Source organism: Dunckerocampus dactyliophorus, chromosome 8 (genome assembly GCF_027744805.1).
Source record: "Dunckerocampus dactyliophorus isolate RoL2022-P2 chromosome 8, RoL_Ddac_1.1, whole genome shotgun sequence".
Taxonomy (NCBI): Eukaryota; Metazoa; Chordata; class Actinopteri; order Syngnathiformes; family Syngnathidae; genus Dunckerocampus; species Dunckerocampus dactyliophorus.
Window position 1 is genome coordinate 22,451,382 of NC_072826.1, and position 22,486 is coordinate 22,473,867.

The 22,486-nt window shown below is 39.6% G+C and overlaps 1 protein-coding gene across 1 annotated transcript; it reads left to right on the plus strand.

Moving 5' to 3' along the window:
- The first annotated feature begins 6,104 nt into the window (after positions 1–6,104).
- cldn19 (claudin 19) lies at positions 6,105–21,690 on the plus strand. Its single transcript, XM_054785570.1, has 5 exons — positions 6,105–6,615; positions 10,340–10,504; positions 11,829–11,913; positions 13,826–13,972; positions 19,904–21,690. Exons 1-5 carry the CDS (start codon positions 6,393–6,395, stop codon positions 19,938–19,940), a joined length of 657 nt encoding a protein of 218 aa, XP_054641545.1. The 5' UTR covers positions 6,105–6,392; the 3' UTR covers positions 19,941–21,690.
- The last annotated feature ends 796 nt before the right edge of the window (positions 21,691–22,486 follow it).

Here is a 22,486-nt window from a genome sequence, read left to right on the forward strand (position 1 = left end):
CTTCCTCCATCCCAGTTACTTCTGTTGCTTCACTTGGGATGCTTCGGGATGCTGTTCCTGGGCGCTGTGCCATGGCTGCTCCTCAAGAGAATGGGATCAATGCACAGATGAATATACATTTCTTAATTGTCAATCGCACCCCAAAAATGAATGAATGAAGTCATCTTCATGTTCAAGGGCACACGTTCTTTACTCAGAGCATACAGATGAACAGTGTGTGTGGGGGGGTGAGTTTTGAGTAGTTGCTTTGTGTCTTTGTAGAAAAAGAGAGTGGCACACTGACCGCTTTGTTTGGCTGAATTTGTGTCTTGTGGGTTGGAGCATTGTTTGCCGAAGAAAGAGTGGGAGAAAGATGTGCCCGGCTCGGAGTACAGTAAACAAAAGACGTTTAGTCTGTGATTGGCACAGCTATCTCTGATTGCCCAGACCTATCATATGTTTCCATTTGCAGTGATAATCCTTGTCTTCATCGGTCACACATGCTCAATATGTCAAAACATACTCAATACAATATTACAGGCAAACCACCGTTTTCAAACGCCGCAGTTTTTGTATGATTTGGTTTTCGATTGAAATTTTGCCTCGGTTATCGTGCAACATTGTGCTTGACAAAACTGCTGTATTTACCCTTCGGTAGGTTGAATCTTGTGGTGTTAATAAAGATGTGGACGGAGGACACTCCCAGCATTGCTTGTTTATTCAGCCATCCGGAATCGCATCTGGCGACACTTAGTTGGCACAATAGTATGGCATCCTGGAAGTCCAAACTGCAGTCCCGGGGCCATTTGCGGCCCGCTGCAGTTGTTTTAATTGGCCCGCAGCACATTCGAAAAATACACTGTAATTTAACAACAAAACTAAAAAACAAAACAACAGGAAAAATCAGCATTAATTTTACAAGAATAAAGTCAAAATATTAAGAGAGTTGTAACCTAACGAGAAAAAGTCGTAATTCTACGAGAGTAACGCCGTAATGTTACGAAGAAAAACATGATTTCTTTTCATTTTAATAGCATAAAGTTGAAAAATTCAGGAAATACGTTTTAAAGTTGTAATGTTACAAAGAACAAACAAAGCAACGAATAAAGTTGTAATTTTTTGAAAAATTAGTCTAAAGGAAAAAGTTATAATCTCATGAGAATGAAGTCCAAAGTATGATGACAAAATTTAAAAGAACAAAGTTGAAACAGTTGAAAACCGAAAACAACCAACAACAGCACAAATGGGAAAAAACAGCAGTCATTTTACAAAAATAAAATCAAAATATTAAGAGAAAAAAGTGGCAATTTTATGAGAATAACCTCGTAATATTATGAGGAAAAATTTTATGAGCATAGAGTTTGAATATTCAAAAAAATATGATTTTAAACAAAGCAAAATAAAGTTGTAATTTATGAAAAATTAGGTTGGGGAAAAAGTTATAGGAATAAACTCATTTTAAAAATCACAAAGATTATATTAGCAAGAAAGATGAAATATTTGGAAAATAAAAACAAAAACAGCAAAAATGAAAAAAAAAACTAAGCTGAAAGTCTTTTTCATCTACTGTTTATCCCAAAGCTGAGATGCATTTTTTTCGTGAAACATAAACTGTATAACTTCAGCATATCTACAGGTACATGTGTCGCATGTGTGGCGCTTGCATCCTTCCATTTTTCACTCTGTGGCCCTTGCAGGAAAAAGTTTGGACACCCCTGTTGTAAGGCAAACTCGCATGAGAATGGTACACAAATTAGTCCATTTCCCGAATCAACAATAAGTTCCATCCTGGCCCAGAAAGAAGAAGTCAAGGAAGCTAATGTTGTGAAAGGAGTACGTGTGTTAGCAAAGATCACAAACAATGGAAGATGTTGAGAAGTTGTTGTTGGTGCGGGTGCCCTTCTCTCTCTCTCGCCTCCCCGCTGCTCGCCGTCCTCCCAACAATACTCTTCAGTGAAGGTAAAAGTCGTGTTAAATGTTCATTTACCCATCTGTAAAATGTATTTTTATTCCTATTTTTGGGTGTCTGGAAGGAACTGATTGGATTTACATGATTACCTATGATTTGGTTTTCGTACGTTTGTGTTTTTGTTGTGTAAATGGAGGTACGACTGTGTACCATTTCATCAATTGCATGTTGATTGACAAGAAATGGTTCCTTGTTGAAAGTTGCTACCGTGGTAAAATCAAAATGCCCCCCCGAGTGTTTAGGAGGGACACAGCGTTTGTCCAACGATGGATTTAGAGATGGTGCATGTATACTGGGACTTTACAACACAGAGAGAAGCAACTATAGAATCAATCCGACTTTGCATGTAAACGTGGTGATTGATTCTGATAGGCCAGGGGTGTCAAACTCAATCTCACAGGGGGCCAAAACTCAAAGTGGCGACTTTACATTGCGGGCCGAACAAGACAACCATTGGAGTTGGGGAAGTGTACGTTTTTGAAAACATCCGTGTTCAGGTCTACTTTCCGAGGCTTTCACTGAGGCCACGAATTTATCCTGTCTGCTGATTGGCAGAGGCAGGAGATGGGGGCGGAAGACAGGGAGAGTTTGTGTTCAAAGAGAGAGGAGGTGTTCATGTGTGAGGCAGCGAGAGAGAGAGAAAGTGTGTGAGATTGTATTAATGAAATGGTATTCATGTCTAAATAACCTCTGTCACACATGAACACCCCCCTCGACCTTTGAACACAAACGCTCACGGTTTCTATCTCACACACATAAACAAAAGTCATCTTTGCAAACAATTGATTTCTTCCCATTCCCATGCCGTCCTCCTGACACCCTGTATGGTTATGACTGTTGGCATGTGTTGGTTAGTAATTGCTTTTCTTACATTGTAATTGTTCATCTCACTACATACACACAGTCTCTTCTCTTTCTCTATCAAACACACACACACACACACACCTGTTGTGATGATGTCTGGGTTGTTTTTGTTCAAAAATAAATATCTGGCATTTTGACAAACGCTGGTTTTACGTATATTTGGAACTTTATTCTGTCGTCCTGTTCACCCTGTATTAATTTAGTGCAAGGGTGTATATTGATAGGGGCCTTTAAGGCTGTCTTTCCTGCTTAAAAGAACATATAAAGAGGGCCCCTGGCTGTGTTCGCCTTAGGCCCCAAAATTGCTAAGTCTGCCACTGGGTATGAAGAAGTGCTGTAAAAACAATGTGGCTCTGTGTGTGTGTGTGTGTGTGTGTGTGTGTGTGAGTGGCGTGAGGCAGAGATGTGAGAGAATAGGCGTGTGTGTAGGAGGAGTCTTTGTTAGAATAGAACTATTATGTCTTGGTGAACACTTGGGATGTACATTTGATGTCCTCATATATTAGTGTTGCCATAATGATGGAGGAGGTGGGACTTAGACTGGGACCTTGGTTAGCATCATTCATCCGTTCCAGAAGGTCCTACTCTAACCAAAATGTACGCTAACCAAATCAAATGTAAATCCAATGAATCCCTTCCAGAAAGCCAAAAACGTTCACACAAAATGCAATATACAATTATAGTTTTACATGCAGAAAATTATTGAAAATGCAGATAAATACATATAAATACATTAAATGATCAATGAAAGGGATAAATGAACATTAAAGGTTACTTTTACCTTCACTGAAGACGCGATCGTTGCCAAAGACAATTAAAACACAAAAATGGTTGTGTTATGTTGGTAATGGTCCAGTAAACGTAAATAGTTATTCCACACCAAGCTTTGCATTCATAAACACACACTGACCACTGCAACACACTTTCATCATCTTCATCAGAGGTACGTATTTTCTTCATTGTATTGATCATAAGATCAGTTAGCTCGGATGCATTAGCCACACTGTGCTACCCAAATAACTCTGAACTGTTGACCTTGTCTGCTGCGGAGGTTTGTTTGCATGAAGTTCGTGAAGACTCTGACCAATTGTGACCAAAGGGTCTCCAAATGGGACATCGTTTGAACAACTGGTACTAACTTTAGAAAATACTGTGTGAACTACTAAATTGTTGTAGTATCATTGCCAAATTTGAAATGGGAGTAGGTAGGGACTCAAGCTATATGATCCCTTTGTGTTTTTCCCTCCATACCTCCAAACTTGTTATTTTGAAGTGTGAAGGCACGTTTGTTTAATAAAATGTAGGCAAACTTAAAAAAATCCTTTTTCAATTTATTCAAACTACTATTCTGACTTCTATTCTCTTATCCTGACTGTTGGGGATAAAAATCCAGCTCGTTAGCATTCAAAAGCACCCAAAGGCACACCTCTACTCCACATGCTTCAATGACAGCTTCATATTTTTTGAGGGGTCTGATGTTTTTAGGTTTTTAGGTGTTCTGGATTTGAAAAAATCCCAGAATGATAATGGGTTAAATCAAAGGGAACGTTCGGATTTTTTCACATGAAGTTGTATGACATCCCCATCAGCGACTCACCCCCCACACGGTCTCCGAAGTCCAGTTCTGGTCAGATTTCTGTGATGAAGAACGTAGTTACGATGCACGTTCTAAAAAATATCATTTAACAAAAAAAACAACAACAACAGCAAAAATAGAAAAATCTGCAGTATTTTTACAAAAATAAAGTCAAAATATTAAGAAATCGTAATATAACGAGAAAATGTAATTTTAGTAAGTTGAAATATTAAAGAAAAACATATGACTTGAGTTTTATATAAAGCCGCAATAATATTATGAAAAACAAACAAAACAACAAATAAAGTTGTATTTTTTTGGAAAATTAGGTTGTAGAAAAAGTTATAAAGTTATGGCAATAAAGTCCGAATATTCCGAAAAGAAAATGTATAAATATTATTTAAAAATAATTTTAAATTTAAAAAACATGGAGAAAAAAACTAGAAAAAAATCGTTACAATATATATATATATATATATATATATATATATATATATATATATATATATACATATATATATATATATATATATGTGTATATATATATATATATATATATATATATATATGTAAAATGTCCTGTAAAATGCACCTGTAAAATGTCCATTTTTGACACACCACTCGCACCCAAAACTGACAAAAATGTATAATGGGAATAAGGTCATAATGACAAGAAGAAAATTTATAGGAAGAAACTCCGGTTTCCTCCCACATTCCAAAAACATGCATGTTAGGTTAATTGGAGACTCTAAATTGTCCATAGGTGTGAATGTGAGTGTGAATGGTTGTTTGTCTATATGTGCCCTGCGATTGGCTGGCGACCAGTCCAGGGTGTACCCCGCCTGTCGCCCGAAGTCAGCTGGGATAGGCTCCAGCATGCCCCTGCGACCTTAAACGAGGAGAAGCGGTATAGAAAATGGATGGATGGATGGAAGTAGAAGTAGTCGAGGGAAAAAAAACACCAACAGAAAAAACAGCTGTAATTTGACGAGAATGGAGTCAAAATATTAAGAGAAAAAAAGTCGTATTCTAACAAGAAAAAAAGGTCACAATTTTACGAGAATAAACATGGAATATTATGAGGAACAACAATGTCATTTTAGTAGCATAAAGTTGAAATATTAAAGAAAAAAATATATATATTTCTAAGTCATAAGAGGTCACATATGAACATATTCTGAGAAACAAATAAAACAAAATTTATTGTAATTTCTGGAAAATTAGGATGGGAAGAAGTTAGAATATTATGGGAATAAAGTCATAATATTATGAAAAGAAAATTTAGAATGTATATTTAAGAAGAAAGTTGAAATATTTGGAAAAAATTGTAAAAATGAAAAAAAAAAGAGCAAAGAGCGACCAACGCCACCTACATCACAAAGCTGAGATGCAGTTTTTTCTTGAAATATATATAACTTCTTAGCTTATCTGCATGTGTTGGTTGACAAAATATGAAAGTGGCATCCTTGCATCCTTCTATTTTGCAGTATGAGGCCCTCTGTCTAAAAAGTTTGGACACCCCTGGGTTAAATGGTTTCACTAAAATAACTGGGATGCAATGAAATCGTCAGTTAGCACGGATTGTGTAGAATTGTACATGAGGATGCCATTTCAACATTTTCTTTCTATCCCTTCCTGTGGGCGTGGCTGTCACGGGATGGACCAATCACAACTGTAACCCTCGGTCAGCATATAACTGACTCTTTTGTACAACGTTTTTCCTCCTCCTTTTATCAAGCCCATCACGAAGACGCTTGACTTGGGAGCACAGTTGAAGGAGTGTGAAGCGAGCAGCAGAAAGGAGAAGTTGTCGGGAGCCATGCAAAGATACAAAAGCTACTTGATCAACTAGAAAGATTTTCTTTCTGTAGGAGTTGACAGGAGTGGTCGAGAGGCGATTCTGCAGGGACAAGATAGTGAGGCGCAAAGAGGGTTTGGACGGTTCGAAAACCCAACGGGATTAAAGAGGAGTGTTGAGAAGCTGCCAGCAGCAAGCAGACGAGGATGGCAAACTCCGGCCTCCAGCTCTTGGGTTACTTCCTGGCCTTGGGTGGCTGGATGGGCATCATCGCCACCACTGCCTTGCCCCAGTGGAAGCAATCATCATACGTTGGTGATGCCATCATCACAGCTGTGGGTCTGTACGAGGGGCTGTGGATGAGTTGTGCTTCGCAGAGCACAGGACAGGTCCAGTGCAAGATCTTTGACTCCATGCTTTCTCTTGACAGTGAGTACTAGCACACTACTTGAGAATCATTGCTTTAGTACAGTAAGCCCTCGTTTATTGAGGTAAATTGGTTCCAGATCTGGCCGTGATAAATGAAATTCTGTGAAGTAGGATTCCTTATTTATACATGGAATATTTTGGTACTGTTACAACCTTCGTCGGGGGTTCAGCTTGGTGTGTGTTATGGCCACAACAGTAGCCCGTGTTAGGGATTATTGTGCCTGTTGTGAGATCATTCCACTCGCAATAAAAGCCTGTTGTTCAGGCGATCACCCAACATTACAGTAACATTACTGACACCTAGTGACCAGTGTAGAATACCACGTCAACCTCTTTGGATGCATCTTCTGAATGCCTTATATTTGTATTTTAGTTCATTTAGCCATTTTTATGCTTAATTTAGACAAAAAGTATGTAATATTATCTTAAATATGCAGGGTTTATTTTACTAATAAAAGGCCGAATTCCACCACGAAACAGCATGATTTTTTAATTCATATATTTTTGAAAAACTGTGATAGAGTGAAGCCGCAAAATTCAAAATGCAAAGTGGCGATGGACAATTGTATATACGTTGTTGGCACAATTCAAAGTTAGGTTTCATGGCACCGTGAGAACATTTACTAGAGTCATCATCTACAAGAGACATGGGCAACTGGCAGCCATTGGGTCAGCTATGGCCCTTGCCTCTGATTAATCCGGCACTTGGATTAATTAAAAATTAAAGCTGAAATTGATTCATTGTAATTAATACTATCAACCAACAGAGGGAGCTCACAACTGTGTGAAGCCTGGATTGTGCTCTTTTGTGTCAACGTACGCTAATAAATAGTGAGTGGCCTAGTGTCTAGAGCTACAGTCACACTGCAGATCAATTCTGATTGTTTTTGCTCATGTGTGACCTGTAGCTAATTTTTTCACGTCAATGTGGACAGTACAAGTCCCATTTTTTCAAATTTTTTCAAACGTATATAGATATAATCCGATCTGTATCCAATGCTAGTGCAGTCCAAACCCTCGGGTCACATACAGTCATGGCCAAAAGTACTGGCATGCCAACGATGCCAATTTTTTGGCCATGGCTGAATAAATCAAGCTGATTTGGTTGCATCCCTTGCATCTGTGGTATGCCAATACTTCTGGCCGTGACTGTATATCCCACCTATACGTCATAGAAAGGCGTGTTTTGCCGAGTGAGAGTTGGGGAAAAGTACTCAGATGTACACAAAAGTTCTTCTTGTCATCCAAAAATTAGCAAAGAAAAAGAATCGTCTCACGTCAATGTTCCCATCACCCATGGTCCGACTCTTCCCCACACACTCCTCGGAGCAGATGTCTTCTTCCTTAATCTACACAAAATAATTTGGTCAAGAAAATGTTGATTCTAGTCGCAAAAAAACCTTGAAATTGCCGCAAATGCGCCAGGACTGAGGCCACAAATTGTGACCATGTTTACTTCAGGAAACACGGGGCACCGCCTGTGACGTTGTGTTTTGTGCGCATGTGCGTCACTTCCTGGATGCAATTTGATTGGCTCCCCCATCATCACACAAGTTGCTCATCCCTGACGTCCAATCATCTACATCTCTGACAACTTCATCTCATGTGGCTTCATTCAATAGTACTTAAAACAGACACATAACCCGTACTGGGTGGTTCCAGGACCACCAGCGAGTGGCAAAAATCAGCAGATTAAAATGTCCATTTTTGACACACCACTCGCACCCCACCAAAACTGACAAAAAAATCTGCCAAATTGTGGGATTATAAATGCTAAATCGCAAATGTACGGGGATCCAGTGTACATATATTTGTAGTTTACGTTCACTGAGGGTCGTTATTATGTTGTGATGCTATGGATACTGGACCCGAGTACTAAGAATGGTGTATTGTCTTTGTCAATGAATAAGGACTGTGTTTGGCAAACACCAGGAGTTATTCAACCCCTCTCCAACACACACATTACCGTAACCGTGCCCGTTTGTGTCACCGATGCATGCAGGCAGCGGTGCTCTTCAGCTACGTACATGCCCGCTGTCGTCAAGGTGCAGCGCACCTGTTTTTGAACACTTCACCTCTGTAAAAGGACAAACATGAGTCTACAGTATAAGATGGAAGCAGTGTGCTGCCATTGTTTAGTAGGGATGAGGACTACCTGACCTCTGCACTTTAGGAAATAAGGAACTTTACTAAAACTGAAATAATTATCACCCTGTTCAAACTCTTACTGTTGCGCTTATACCTTGACCAATGAGATATATTATTAGATATTACTGTAATTTGCTTTGTCATCTATAACACAAAGATTATACTGTATTGCTTCGAATACAAGATACTGACCTACATTGTATTGCTTTTAGAATCTTTAATGTGCTTATCAAAGTCGCCCTCGGGTCATTTTTTTGTATACTATAGCAATATTTACCGCCAGCATATTGCAATTTAATTTTCATGCTTCATTTAAAAAATAATGAAATAATAATAATAGTAATAATAATAAATAATAATGAAGAGATCATTTTAAGCACAATGTACTAAAGCAGTAGCCCAAATACGAGGCAGGGACCATACCGTGGGTTATCTGTACCGTACACCCCTAGTACATACTGTACATACATGAAGTACATCTAATAATTTTAAAAGAATAAATAGTGATCATGCAAAAATAGGAATTTTGGAAATAGGAAAATTGAATCGACCAAACATTTTTTTCTTTTAAATGTGAAGTGTTTTGATGAACATGTGTTGATAAAAAGTACTTGCAGGCTACGTGCATAGTGAGAACTTCTCGTGATGATCAATGCCATTTTCCATAAAACAAACGGACGTGCTGCTGCTGGTGTTCAGTCACAAAATGGTTAGGGCAAGTTTGATGAAACCTTTTTCAACTGACTTTCAAATACAATTACTGAACTTAATATACAGTACTGTATATTGTTAAAAAGTGTCCTATAGCTAGAGTCATGTGACTATCCCAGGATATGGCTTCCCCAAAATGGCAATGTGTTTTTTACAAAAGCTACATTTTTCCCATGAAATCTAATTTGAAATCCATTTAACAACTGTAATGCTTTAATAGGGTGTCAAGTGTCACACTTCAACCCCTACAATATTTCTGCAATGAATTCATAGAGAATGGCTTTCAGCCTTCAAATTGCTATGTTTTTGTCACAATAACAAAAATGCTAATAAGACACTCAATAAATGTCACTCTTTCAATGATATCAAATTAATATATGTTCTTTGTTCAATTCAAAGTACATTTATGTTCCATAAAAAGCTGTCAGATTGACTTCTTTTCAAATAAGGAATACATCTACCATGAATTTGTGGTATTTTATGTCTTCAATGTGCTGTTCCCAACATAATTTAATTTTAAATGTCTTTTTATGGGTTCAATAAAACATCTTTTGTGCTGTGATTTTATACATTTATACATAATTCATTTGTGTGATGTCATTGTTTTGGTGAAATGACAAAATGATTACCATGTACAAGTTATTGTGTGTGTAATGATGTGGAAATATTTTCCTCCCACTAAGTTATGTGCGCGTAGGTTGGGTATCTGTGCCAAAGCAATACCAGCAGAAATTTGAATGCTTTGTTTTGTATCATTTTTATTATTATTACATTAATTTGTAATGTGTTGCTGTATGTCTTTGTGTTACCGTGTCAGATTTAGATTACCAATCAATAAATACTATTTCTGCCTGCTTGTCTTTAGTCCACATCCAGACATGCCGTGCCCTGATGGTGTTGTCGGTGCTGCTTGGCTTGATTGGCATCATCATCAGCGTGGTGGGCATGAAGTGCACCAAGGTGGGAGATAACAACCCTGCTATCAAGACGCGTATCGTAGTCACGGGAGGAGCTCTCTTCCTTCTTGCAGGTGTGGCTTTTGTATTTAAAAATGTCATAAATATTCAAACTTATCCTGTATAGAAACTCTCTGCCATTATGTGTCTGGTACATTTATCAACAAAATCAAGAGCGATTACTTTTAGAAGAGATGTTGAGCAAATCATTCTTTGCTTGGTGAGCTTTGTGTTTGTCTTTTATGGATGTGTTGGCAGTGACTGCGGTAAGGCGAATGGCTGTTGAGGCACAGACTACTTTGGAGGGTTTTTTTATGCGAGTAAGAGGATAACAATATAAAAACATGTATAAAATCGTGTTTCGTGTTAACATTTTTAAGAATCAACCGCTGATGACGTCATAGACGTGCGAATGCGGCTGACTTCCGGTTCCTGTTTCCATGTAGAGGCGAGCTAATAGGATGCTAATAAGGACATTTGTGATAAAAAAAAATACATACATTAACTCACACAGTGTATTAATAACACGACAAGACACACGCCATATTGTATGCTACCTGGAAAACGTACGCAAACAGAGGCCAACTTTATAAATCAATTTTTGACATTCATTCATTCAGCAGAGCTTAAAAGTATTTTTAATGCATTTGGCTTCTGCTCTCCAGCTGCTGCTGCGGCAGCATGGAGGAGAGTCGGGAGGTCCACTGTCACCGGTGGGTTTCAGATGAACAGCTGTTTAATTCTGTCAAAGGTTAAAGAGAAATAAGTGAGTGCTCACACATAGTGAAGGCCAGCCAGGACCAGCAGCCGGATATGGAAACATAAACAAGTCAGTAAGCCTTGAGATAGACGGAGAAGAATGTGATGTTATGCTACATAAGTGCCAACAACTCAGCGACGATCACCTGCTGGCGTTACACAACTTTGTCAAAGAATCCCGGAGAAAGTTATCTTTGGAGAGACTGGCACAATGGTCTGAGGATCAAAATGGTAAAAAGGCGGAGGAGGGGAGAGTTCGGGACCCTCTCTCAATCAGCTGGCTTGGAGGACTAGGACACGGTGGATGAGACGGGGAACGGAACTCTGGAAACTGCTGTACTATTCTGTCTGATTTGTGCTCAATACAATTCTTAAGCTTAATCTGGTGTGGGAGTCTTCTTTCCTTCTCATAACTGGAGATTAACGAACAGGGGAGGTGAAATTGGTTCAATTAATTTTCCAAAGTGGTCCTTTGATCTTTAGTAGGTTGAGGAGAATTTCATATATACTGGACTGTCGACATGTTCACGTGTTCCTCAGCCAAACAGACATGAACCTCCTTTCGGAAGTTCAAGATGCTCTGAAGCAATGGTGTGGTGGGATCACAGCTAACATTCGTCTTTGTTTCTTCTCTCACAGGTCTGTGTACACTGGTTTCCGTTTCCTGGTATGCAACTCAGGTGTCCTATCAGTTCTTCAACCCAAATACCCCAGCCAATGCCAGGTAGGATTCCAAGTCCATACATTCAGATGTGGTGGAGGTTAAGGAACCATCTTGATCGCATCTAGTAAAGAGGTGCTAAGATGTCATGACCCAACATCTAGATCAGCCAAAAAGGGATGACGATGTCATGAAGGATGTATTGTAACGTGTAAATGGGAAAATGAATTCTGGTTGACCACCAGAGGCCATGCATTCTCACAGAATGATCGATTTTGGTTGAGCAATGTGGTTAGCATGTCTCCTTTACAGTCAGCAGGTTCTGGGTTTGGATGTCAGCTTGGACGTGTTTTCGTGGAATTCCTCCCCACAGTCAAAACCAGTCCAAATGGGAATATGTATACTATGAGTAGAAGGACACCAAGAACCGAGTCCTGAGGGACCCCGTGGGAGCCAGGAGCTGTGGCACATCTGCAGTTGTTCATGGAACTGAGAGGAGGAATGATCTGAACCAGGAGAGCATTGTGCATTCAAGGGTTGATGAGTATAGAATGGTTCATGGTGTCCAACACAAAACATCAAGCAGATGTCAAACAGGTACTGATGTCAGAAAGTCTACCTTGATAAGGTCTAGTGGATAGCATGTTGGCCTCACAGTCAGGAGATCGTTGGCTCGTGTCGCTGTTGAAACATCTCTGTGTGGTGTTTGCATGTTCTCCGTGCATTGTGTGAATGTGCGTGCATTGTGTGAATGTGAGTGTGAATGCTTGCTTGTCTATATGTGCTCTGCGATTGGCTGGCGACCGGTCCAGGGTGTACCCCGCCTCGTGCCAGCTGGGATAAGCTCCAGCACACCCGGTATAGAAAATAGATGGATGGAATGAAATTGGTCCTCATCATTGAACATCAGTCATAACTTCACTGTGGATGAACAGATCGGTTTTCCAACAAGCACGGCAGAGCATGGCAGACATGGGAAACGTGTTTGTTTATGTTCTTAGAGTAAATGAAAATATCATTTCAGTAAAAAAAGGCGCATTTTCCCAGCACGTTGTTTACTAGAGCCTGGAAGACAGCGGGGGTGTTGAACAGGCCAAACGGCATTACTAAATATTCGTAATGCACCAAGGGTGTGTTGGGTTAAATTTAGTGAAGACTTCAGCTCCTTGGAGAGCAACAAAGGCGGTAAGCAGACACAAGGGGTATTTATGGATTTATTTACAAAAAACTCCATGGACTCGTGGCGAGACAAGCAGAGGGAGAAAAGATTTGTGCCACCTGTCAGGGGAGCAATGTCGATGCACTTTCCAGCAACCTCGATCGAGGTGGGCGAGCAGCTCGGGAGCAATGGCTGTCGGAGCGGTTGGGATGTCCACTTGTCCACAGTACATACAGAGGCAAAGCCAGCGGCTCGACTGGCGTATAGCGACTTCCTCCCAGCTGCATGGGCTCTTCTTCTAGAGTGTGGAGGTCATCGAGGTTCTCAGTGGTCTCTAAGTGATCATCTGGTCCAAGAAGAATGAAGAAAGAAGAAATATAGTCAGATGTGCTATAGGGGTTCCACTGGAACACCCGGTGTCTCATCTGTAAAAATGTGCATGGAATTCTGATGAAGTCTCCATATGCCAGAAAACTTAAATTGGTATACGGACCAAAATATTCAGGCTTACAAAAAGTGGCGCATGCACACCTTCATACAACCTTCCTCTCCATGTCTCCACTTCACCACAGAAGTTCATTTTCATGACATACTGTAGACAGACTTTGCAATTGATTGCCATTTATCTTATCACTCACTCTTCATAAGATTCTGGACGATATGCAAATTGCCCTTATAAAAACTGAGGCAGCAGACTGTGGAAAACTGGAAATATTTGTGTCATTTCTAAAACTTGCACATTCTTATAATACTGTATGCACAGTGATGTTTGACAAATGCAGTCCTGTCATTGTGCTCTCTGTCTTTCCTGTGCAGGTATGAGTTTGGCTCCGCCCTCTTTGTGGGCTGGGCAGCAGCCAGTTTGACGGTACTCGGTGGTTCTTTGCTGTGTTGCTCCTGCTCCAAAGATGACCTGCAAGGCCAGCAGTATTACCGCCAATCACAGCCTTCCACAGCCAGGGAGTACGTGTAAACCCACCCCACTCCCTTAGCCATCTAGCAGCTTACAGTTGAATATTTGAGGCAATAACTTTGTTTTGCCTCATCAAATATGATCATGCATACACATTTCAACTCTATCATTGATATCCACCACTAAAATGTAGTACTATAGCTAAACCTCTGAGGACATCATTGTGATCTTCACTACAGTATATTAAATTCATAAATCTATACTTGTCTTGACATATTTTGGGGTGAACTGTGGATAGAAAATATCGTGTGTGGGGCAGGTTACTTCCAAAATGTGAGAATTATTACTTACTGTCAAAGTCATAACATATCTTCCTCTCAGTTGTAGTACATTGCAGTATTTCTGCGTGATAAAGCAGAAACAACTCCCAAAACAATAAATGACCAACTATAATAATCTTCACATGCCCACTTTTCTTTTTTCTCTTTTCTTTTTTACTATTGTCACATGCTAACCTTTTAAACCCTAGGGACCCCCGTACAGGGGGCAGCGTGGTTGCTTCTGTGTTGCTATGGCTACGCCACACATAACCGTAAGAACGTCGGCTAAAAGCTCAACCAAAGCAGTTTCATAAAAACAGGAGACAATTCAAAGCACAAGCACTTAAATGGGAAAACGTGGAAAACAAGCAAGCAGTCAGAGAGCAGGATACTGGATGTCATCAATCATTTTATAAAACAAAACACACATGTAAAGAGCGTTTGAGCGCTAACACTTAACCCTTCCAACGCTGCAAGTTTCATTCCTCTACCACTAAAATTTACAACCATCTTAATTTACTCCTATCCAGTAGTAATGCACATTTTCACATGTGGTTGAGTCTCCTGAAAGGGGTACCAGTGAGGGTGCCATCACTTCAAGGGGCATGTTGCACAGACTACAGTGATTTGAAGCTTGTGTCTGTTGTGTATAGTGATGTCTGATGCCAATTTCAGCCCGTTTGCGCATGGCCATTTTGTGACGTATGTCGCAAAGACGATGAAGTAAATAATACAAAACGGTGGAACTCATGTTTCAGCTGCTGTGATTTCCGACGTATAACACCTCATTGCGCATGAACGCATTTTGTTGCATCCAAAAAATTTACTTTGAGCAAACTCTTTTACGTAACCAGCGCAGTCTGCACACAGTCTAACTACAATTGAATCAACGGAGCCTATATGCAAGTGGGCTGCACGTCTGCATGGACGCACAATGTGAACTTCAGAATATTTCTTAGTTTTTTTCATCAATATCCAGACAACAGCAAAAGTGACACAGATTCAAAATCCGAAATAAGGCGTAATGTCCATGATACCACATTATGATCCGGTTTTCTACTGAGCTATTGTTTTCTAATCCATACACTTTGGGGAACTATTGTTTTAAATCATGTTTCCGCGAAAGGTGAAGTGTGTTACTCTTGTGCTAAATGTTGCTCAAAGTGTGAAGCAAGCTCCATCCACTCGCTGTGTGTTACGTGCGTCAAACGTCACCATTATTTCGCGTCCTGGTCAGCCCAACGACACGGAAAATGGTAAGCTGTGAAAACAATTTCACAGAAAAAGCCTCACCATCATACTGTAAATTGTAATAGAGCAGACAGTATTATTTTCCCTTGACTATATACAGTATGTGTATGGCCCAGGGGTGTCAAACTCGCGCCATGGAGGGCCGAGACACTGCAGGTTTTCTTTCCAGCGGGTCACAAAAGCAGGTGATTTTAATGATCAACACCTTTAATTTGAAGGAAGGAGTTCATCACTTACATCACCTGCTGAAGAAACTGGTTGGAGAGAAAACCTGCAGCCCTCCAGGGCACGAGTTTGACACATGTGCTGAAAACACAGAAAAACGACAGAAACAGTGGGGCTTCACGCTGAAGCACTTAAAACTCATTTATTCACTCATAAAAGTGCAAATCGAGTATTTATTTAAAAGCATTTTTCTGTAAATGTTACAAATGTTTCAGTAAACAGTGAGTGCCCTGCTGCCATGAAATATACCAAATTGTGATTTTTTTTGCAAGTTTTTCTTCATAAACTGAAACAGAACAATTGATACTTCATTTTAATATGCAAATTGGCTAGAAGGTTACTAATGTAAACATTTTTGCTTGCTATGTCACACTTTTGGTACCCCTTTCAGTAGAATGACCCATAAACATGAATATGATTGGTTGTCAGTGCTCACTGTATGGTATACAAGTCAGACGATTTGGTAAATGATAGTACTTTTTCCTATTTCATTTTGCCATTTTTAAAGCAATAGGCTCCAGCATACCACCGCGACCCTAATGAGGACAAGCGGAATAGAAAATAGATGAATGGATAAAGTCTGAGGGCGGCACGGTGGCCTAGTGATTAGCACAGTCGGGAGATCGGGAAGATCTGGGTTTCAATATCGGTTGGGCATCTCAGTGTGGAATTTGCATGTTCTCCCCGTGTGTGCGCGGGTTTTCTCCGGGTACTCCGGTTTCCTCCCACATTCCAAAAACATGCATGTTAGGTTAATTGGCGACTCTGAATTGTCCATAGGTATGAATGTGAGTGTGAATGGTTGTTTGTCTATATGTGCCCTGCGATTGGCTGGCGACCAGTCCAGGGTGTACCCCGCCTCTCGCCCAAAGTCAGCTGGGATAAGCTCCAGCTTACCTGCGACCCTAGTGAGGATAAGTGGCATAGAATATGGATGGATGGATGGATGGAAGGATGGAAGGATGGAAGGATGGAAGGATGGATGGATGGATAAAGCCTGGGCTTGAGATGCTTGCTAGAAAATATGTGAAAAGTAAGGACTGTGATGGTTATCGTATAAGGATCATAACACCCTTCACCTTCTGTGGAAACATGATGTAAAACAATAGTTCCCCGAAGTGTATTAATTAGAAAAAATACATCGGTCACACTTTACATTAATGTACATAAAAGCTAATGAAGAACTAATGCCTAAGGCACATACATTTAGACTAGTTACTGGGGAACTAATGAAGAACTAATGAGGAACCAATGAGTAGAGTAGGTACTGAGGAACTAAGGGACATAAGGGACTGAGGAACCAATGCAGAACTAATGAAAAACTAATGAGTAGTGTTCAGGGTTAGGTAGGGTCGTTCCTCATTAACTACTGTAATTTTGTGTACTTTATTGTAAAGTGTTACCGATACATCAGTAGAAAACTGGATTGTAGCACGCATCATGGACACTACGCCATACGGACGAAAAACCCGGAAATACTCTGAAGTTCACATTGGGTGTCAATGCAGACGGCAGCTCATTTCCATATAGTCTTCCTCCGTACAATTTTTGTTACATTGTGAGCAAACTACGCTGTTACGTTAATGTAACGTTTTATCGGAGTTTGGTCAAAGTACATGTTTTGGTTGCAGCAAAATGCTTTTGTTGCACAATGAAGTGTTACACTTTGGAAACCACAGCAACTGAAACGTAAGTTCCACCATTTTGTATTATTTATTTCATCGTCTTTGTGACACAGTTTTGTATGTCACAAAATGGCGATGCGCACACTAGTGATGTGCGGCTCAATACTGAAATATCAATACTTCCGATATCAGCTCCTCAGGCTCTAAAATTGTGCCGTATGTGAATTGTGAATATAGTTTTCATTTTTATGGTACTTCTTTATAATTAGTCATTTATTTTAATGGTTTTATTATTTTACTTCTTTTCTTTTTTTATTGTTTAAAATACTATTTCCACATTTTATATGATTTTGTCCTGTTTTTTGTTCTATATTAGCTCGGCTGTACTGTATATTGTAAGTCATGCCGCTACCTCAAAATACATCGGTGTTTAAAAGAAATAAATAGCTTTAATTAACTGATTTCTTTAAATGAATCATTTCTTTAATGAAGAAATTCATTCAATGTCTTGTATTCTTTATGCTATGATATGAAAAGACAGTGTTCCCTCATTTATCGCGGGGCTGGGTTCCTAAAATAACCCGCAACAAGTGAAATCCGCGAAGTAGCCAACTTTATTTGTTTACAATGATCATATACAGTATGTTTTAAGGCTGTAAAACCCCTAACAATACACTATACACTTTTCTCAGACAGGCTATAACATTTTCTCACATTTTAAACCCTCTGAAAGTTCAAATTTCATTTGAATTTGAACTATCAATCTCCTAGCTTGGACACAATAAGATATTGACTCACCATATTCACTGCTCTGACCGTGCTTCGCCCTGGCGTTCCAATGTAGCGTTCTTGTATCCTTGTTAAAACATATTGCTCCTGCCATCATCCTCCTCCTCGTCCTACTCCTTGAACCGAAGATTAATTTAGTCGGTTTAGCTTCTTCTTCTTCTTCTATTGTTTATTGCTGTTTAGAGCTTGTGCAGTTTGCAGTTAGCTAGTGACAGCACAAAGAAGTTGATTGACAATGGTCTACAGCCAATCAGGACGCAGAACACAATGGGCGGGTTCTCCCTTAGCCAATAAGGACTGTTGTGGCTGTATATTTGGCCGGCTATTGTCTGCTGTGGGTTCCTAATTGGTCTACAGGCACTAAACACACAGATTGGGTGGAGCTGCACCATGAGTATACAACACCCTCTACTGGTAGCAGTAGTAAATACAATAACAATAATATGTTTGCAAAGATGACTTTTGTTTATGTGTGTGAGATAGAAACCGTGAGCGTTTGTGTTCAAAGGGTGTTCATGTGTGAGAGAGATTATTTAGACATGAATACTGTGAAGCAACTAAAGTGTGGAGTGCTTCAAAATATGTATATCTAAATAATTACCATTTCATTCATACAATCTCAAACACTCATTAGCCCCCCCATGCTTTCTCCCCATTTCCATGCCTTCCATGGGACAGAAGTCATATGGAGGTTTTTCATATTTGAACAAATACATAACGTGGACGCTCATTATCTTGTTGAAGTCCATCCATATTGTTGTCCATGATTTTCATTGCATAAATGTCAAAGAAAGAAAGTCCTCCTTGTTGCTGTACTGTAACTTCTCACTGGACTTCACACATGAGGCGTCGCAGCACCAGACTCAGCATCCGGTAAAGGACTGTAACTTGGCTCCCAGTCCGCGGTAGTTAGCGTCGGCTCGTTGACATTTTTTATACCGACACCGTAAAGAATCTTGAGAGGCAATATATATTTTGCCGTCCTCTCACCGTTTCCTCTACTCAAACCCGCTCTAGTACTGTAAATTTGCCTCATTTTAAGTAGTTTCACACTTAGCTTCTCACAAAGGCGCATAGCCGCCGTCATCGTGGAACAGTTCATTGTAGTGTGGGGGAGAGGGGGGTAGATAATATGAATTTAGTTTTCAGTTATAGTTTAGTATGCTAACATAATTATACATGAATATACTGTATTTGGCTGCTGCTGGCAGTGGTGGCCCTGGCCTGTGCTGGTTGGGGGCCCCCTACTCGTTGGGGGCCTAAGGCAATTGCCTACTTTGCCTTAATGGTAGGTCCACCTCTACTGTTACCAGCCTGAATTTTATTTGGTGTCGGATCAAAAAACCTAACCAGTTGCATTTCACATCACTCGCACACACTTGCTGCAATTGGCATCAGATTGTGTTTTATGCACAACAGACACAAAGAAAGTATTCATCACTGTTTCCCCTGTTTATTCAGTATGTTTGCAGTATATTTTCATTTGGTTATAGTTTCAAATCACTGCAGTCAGTGCGTCAAGCCCCTCAAAGTGACGGCACCCTCCTGGTACCCCTTTCAGGAGAATCACCTATAAAAATATACAGTATGTAGATTATTTTAATTGGAAATGTTTGCCCGTCCCGGCTGTGTCACAAGCAAAAAAATAGGATAGCTTTAAAAACAGATTTGACCCTTAAAGATTGTTTGAAGTCAAACATTTCTAGCTTGTTTCCTCTCCTTCTGTCTTTTAATGCAATTCTTCTCTGACTTCTTCTCTTCTCTAATTCAGGGCAGAGTTGTTGAGTGAAACTAGTTTTCCTGACTGATCGGCTTTTAAACATGGATTTTCCAACTGTCCGACTACTGATTCTTCTTTTCCCTGTCGCCTTATACCTACACGTTTCTGACAGCAAATCTTTATTTCTGTATTTAAGATGACTTTGAGATATCTGGAGTGGTTACATTCTGCTTTTCGACAAATGAGTCCTTCAAACAGAATCTGTGACTGACTGGAATCTCCTCATGCATGGAAACTTTGTCATGTTCATTTCCCTCAACTCTTATGTTCAAATGTTCAAGAAATATTCCAGCAGACAAAAGATATGAGGTCCAATTAATAAAAGTATTTTTCAACTCCGCCTGTACCATCCTTCATGTGGTTGCCTTATAAAACCTGTTTGTTGTAAAACAAAGTCTGAAGCCTTCTAGACCAGCAAACGCTGGTGCAAATATCTGTTAAAACAAGAATCCAGAGCCATTTCAACTCAAATGATGGTGATTATAACACATGGAAGACATCAGTGATGTTTTTTGTAAAAATACTACTAATTAGGGGTGTCACAAGATCTCGCGATATTAAAACTTTTTTGTTCCGAAAAAAACTGTCTCGCCATAATAAATAAATTAATCACGCGATAAAATAACTTTTCTCTATTTTCCATATGTTTCCATATGCATGCGTGTCCATTTTCCTCGTCTCTCGCCTCCAAACAGGCAGGAAGGATTCGCTCTGTGCACTGGTTCAGCACTTACACGCTTCATAGAACAACAGAGAACAGAGTGAGACCGCTTGTCAATCATACAATCGCATTGACTCTGTGAGGGACAAGGGGCGCTAGCATACACACATGGCAAAAGAGTGGAGCCTCATCAGGAGAGACGAATGCAAGGCAGAAGCTAGGAGGAAAAAAGATACTTGCAAAGCCAAATGCCAAAACCCCCCGTGTGGGAATATTAATAAGCAAGGTGAGCCCATCAACACGAACAGGCCAGTATGTTGCATTTGTTAAAAAATGTTGGCAACACAAAAGGCAACACAACAAACTTACACACATCAAACATAACCACCCGACCCAGTTTTCCTCTCTGGGAAAAAGTACATATTGAGATGCAGAGCCTTCGTTCTGACAGTCAGCACTCACTGAGACATTTGGTCGGCAAAGTAAACAGCTCAAAATGGTGTGCGTTCGCAGAAAGTCATCACAAAAGAAATGCTGCTCTTTAATACACTCGAAAAGCCAGCATTTCAAGAAATGCTGCTGCTGACAGACAGTACGAATTGGCTGTGAGAAAATACATCACATCACAAACGCCAATTCCACAGCTTTCCAGAGTGAAAGAAGACATATTAAAGAAAATATTTCATCATTACAAAATACTGTTATTTATTATTATAACAGTGGTATATTTGGTCTCCAAAAATGTTGACAATAATATTGTTTAGTATCATTTTGTTAGACAATAAACATTTCAAAATGCACCTGCATTGTTTTGTTTGTCCAGTCATATTTTTTCATCATACTTTTGTTAAAATTAATGTTAAAATCTTGTTAAAATCTGTTAAAATCTCGCGCATCGTCTCATCTCGTGAGTCGGGTGACTTGTGACACCCCTACTACTAACGAATGTGAAAGATGTGTGATGCTTATGAACTAAACCATTTGAAATGTATTGTCATATGTTTGCGTACTTCATTTTAAATGTACATTAAGTAATATTCTTAACTTGACACTTTTTCTGTACCACAAATGTACTTTGAATTGAACAAAGAACATATATTGATTGAAAACACCAACATTTACTGAGTGTCTAATTATCATTTTTGCTATTGTGACAAATTCCTGTGACTATTCCCAGGCATTCAGGTCAGCCTTCCTAAATGATTTAAACATTTAGCCGCTAACAAATCAACAAGGCACGTCCATGACCATTGTAACAAATGAATGGAATGCTAATGAGGTTGATTCCACCCGAGCAACTGTCGCTGTTTGGCAGAGGCCCCACTCCATTGTATCTTGACGACTGTCGTTTTGCACCACAAAAAAACAAAGGATAAATACTTTGGATTCCTGAACAGAAAAAAGCTGTTCTACCTAGTCGCTGAGCATGAACTGAGGAAGCCTGCTCAAATGAGAGGTGAAACATCTGAAACAATCTGAAAAGTCCAGATGCCATCCATTCAAGGATCCGAGAATGTTATGACAAATACAGTGGAACCTCGGTTAACGAATTTTTCGGTTAAAGTAGAAAATTTATGCCAAAAGTTGGCCTCAATTTGCATACATTTTCCGGGTAAGTGTCTTGTCGTGTTATTAATATACTGTGTGAGTCCAACTGTGTTTTTAATATATTTTTTATCACAAAAAGTCCTCATTAGCATCCTATTAGTTTGCTGATACATGGAAAAAAGAAATGGAGGTCACCCGCCTATGATGTCATCAGTTGTTGACTCTGTAGTTCTTTGCTAACTAACACAAGAAAGGCATAAGGGAAAATTCCAGAAACTTCTATTGGAAAATCGACCACAGCTTGTCGTAAACACTAAGGATGGGGGGAATCAGACCAATACTAAAGAAAATTGGATCAAAAATCT

Excerpts from the sequence above, each read along its gene's own strand:
- cldn19 (XM_054785570.1), top strand. The coding sequence starts at position 6,393 with ATGGCAAACTCCGGCCTCCAGCTCTTGGGTTACTTCCTGGCCTTGGGT. Across the intron at positions 11,914-13,825 it reads AATACCCCAGCCAATGCCAG|GTATGAGTTTGGCTCCGCCC; the intron begins GTAGGATTCCAA and ends TTTCCTGTGCAG. Across the intron at positions 13,973-19,903 it reads CAGCCTTCCACAGCCAGGGA|GGCAGAGTTGTTGAGTGAAA; the intron begins GTACGTGTAAAC and ends TCTCTAATTCAG.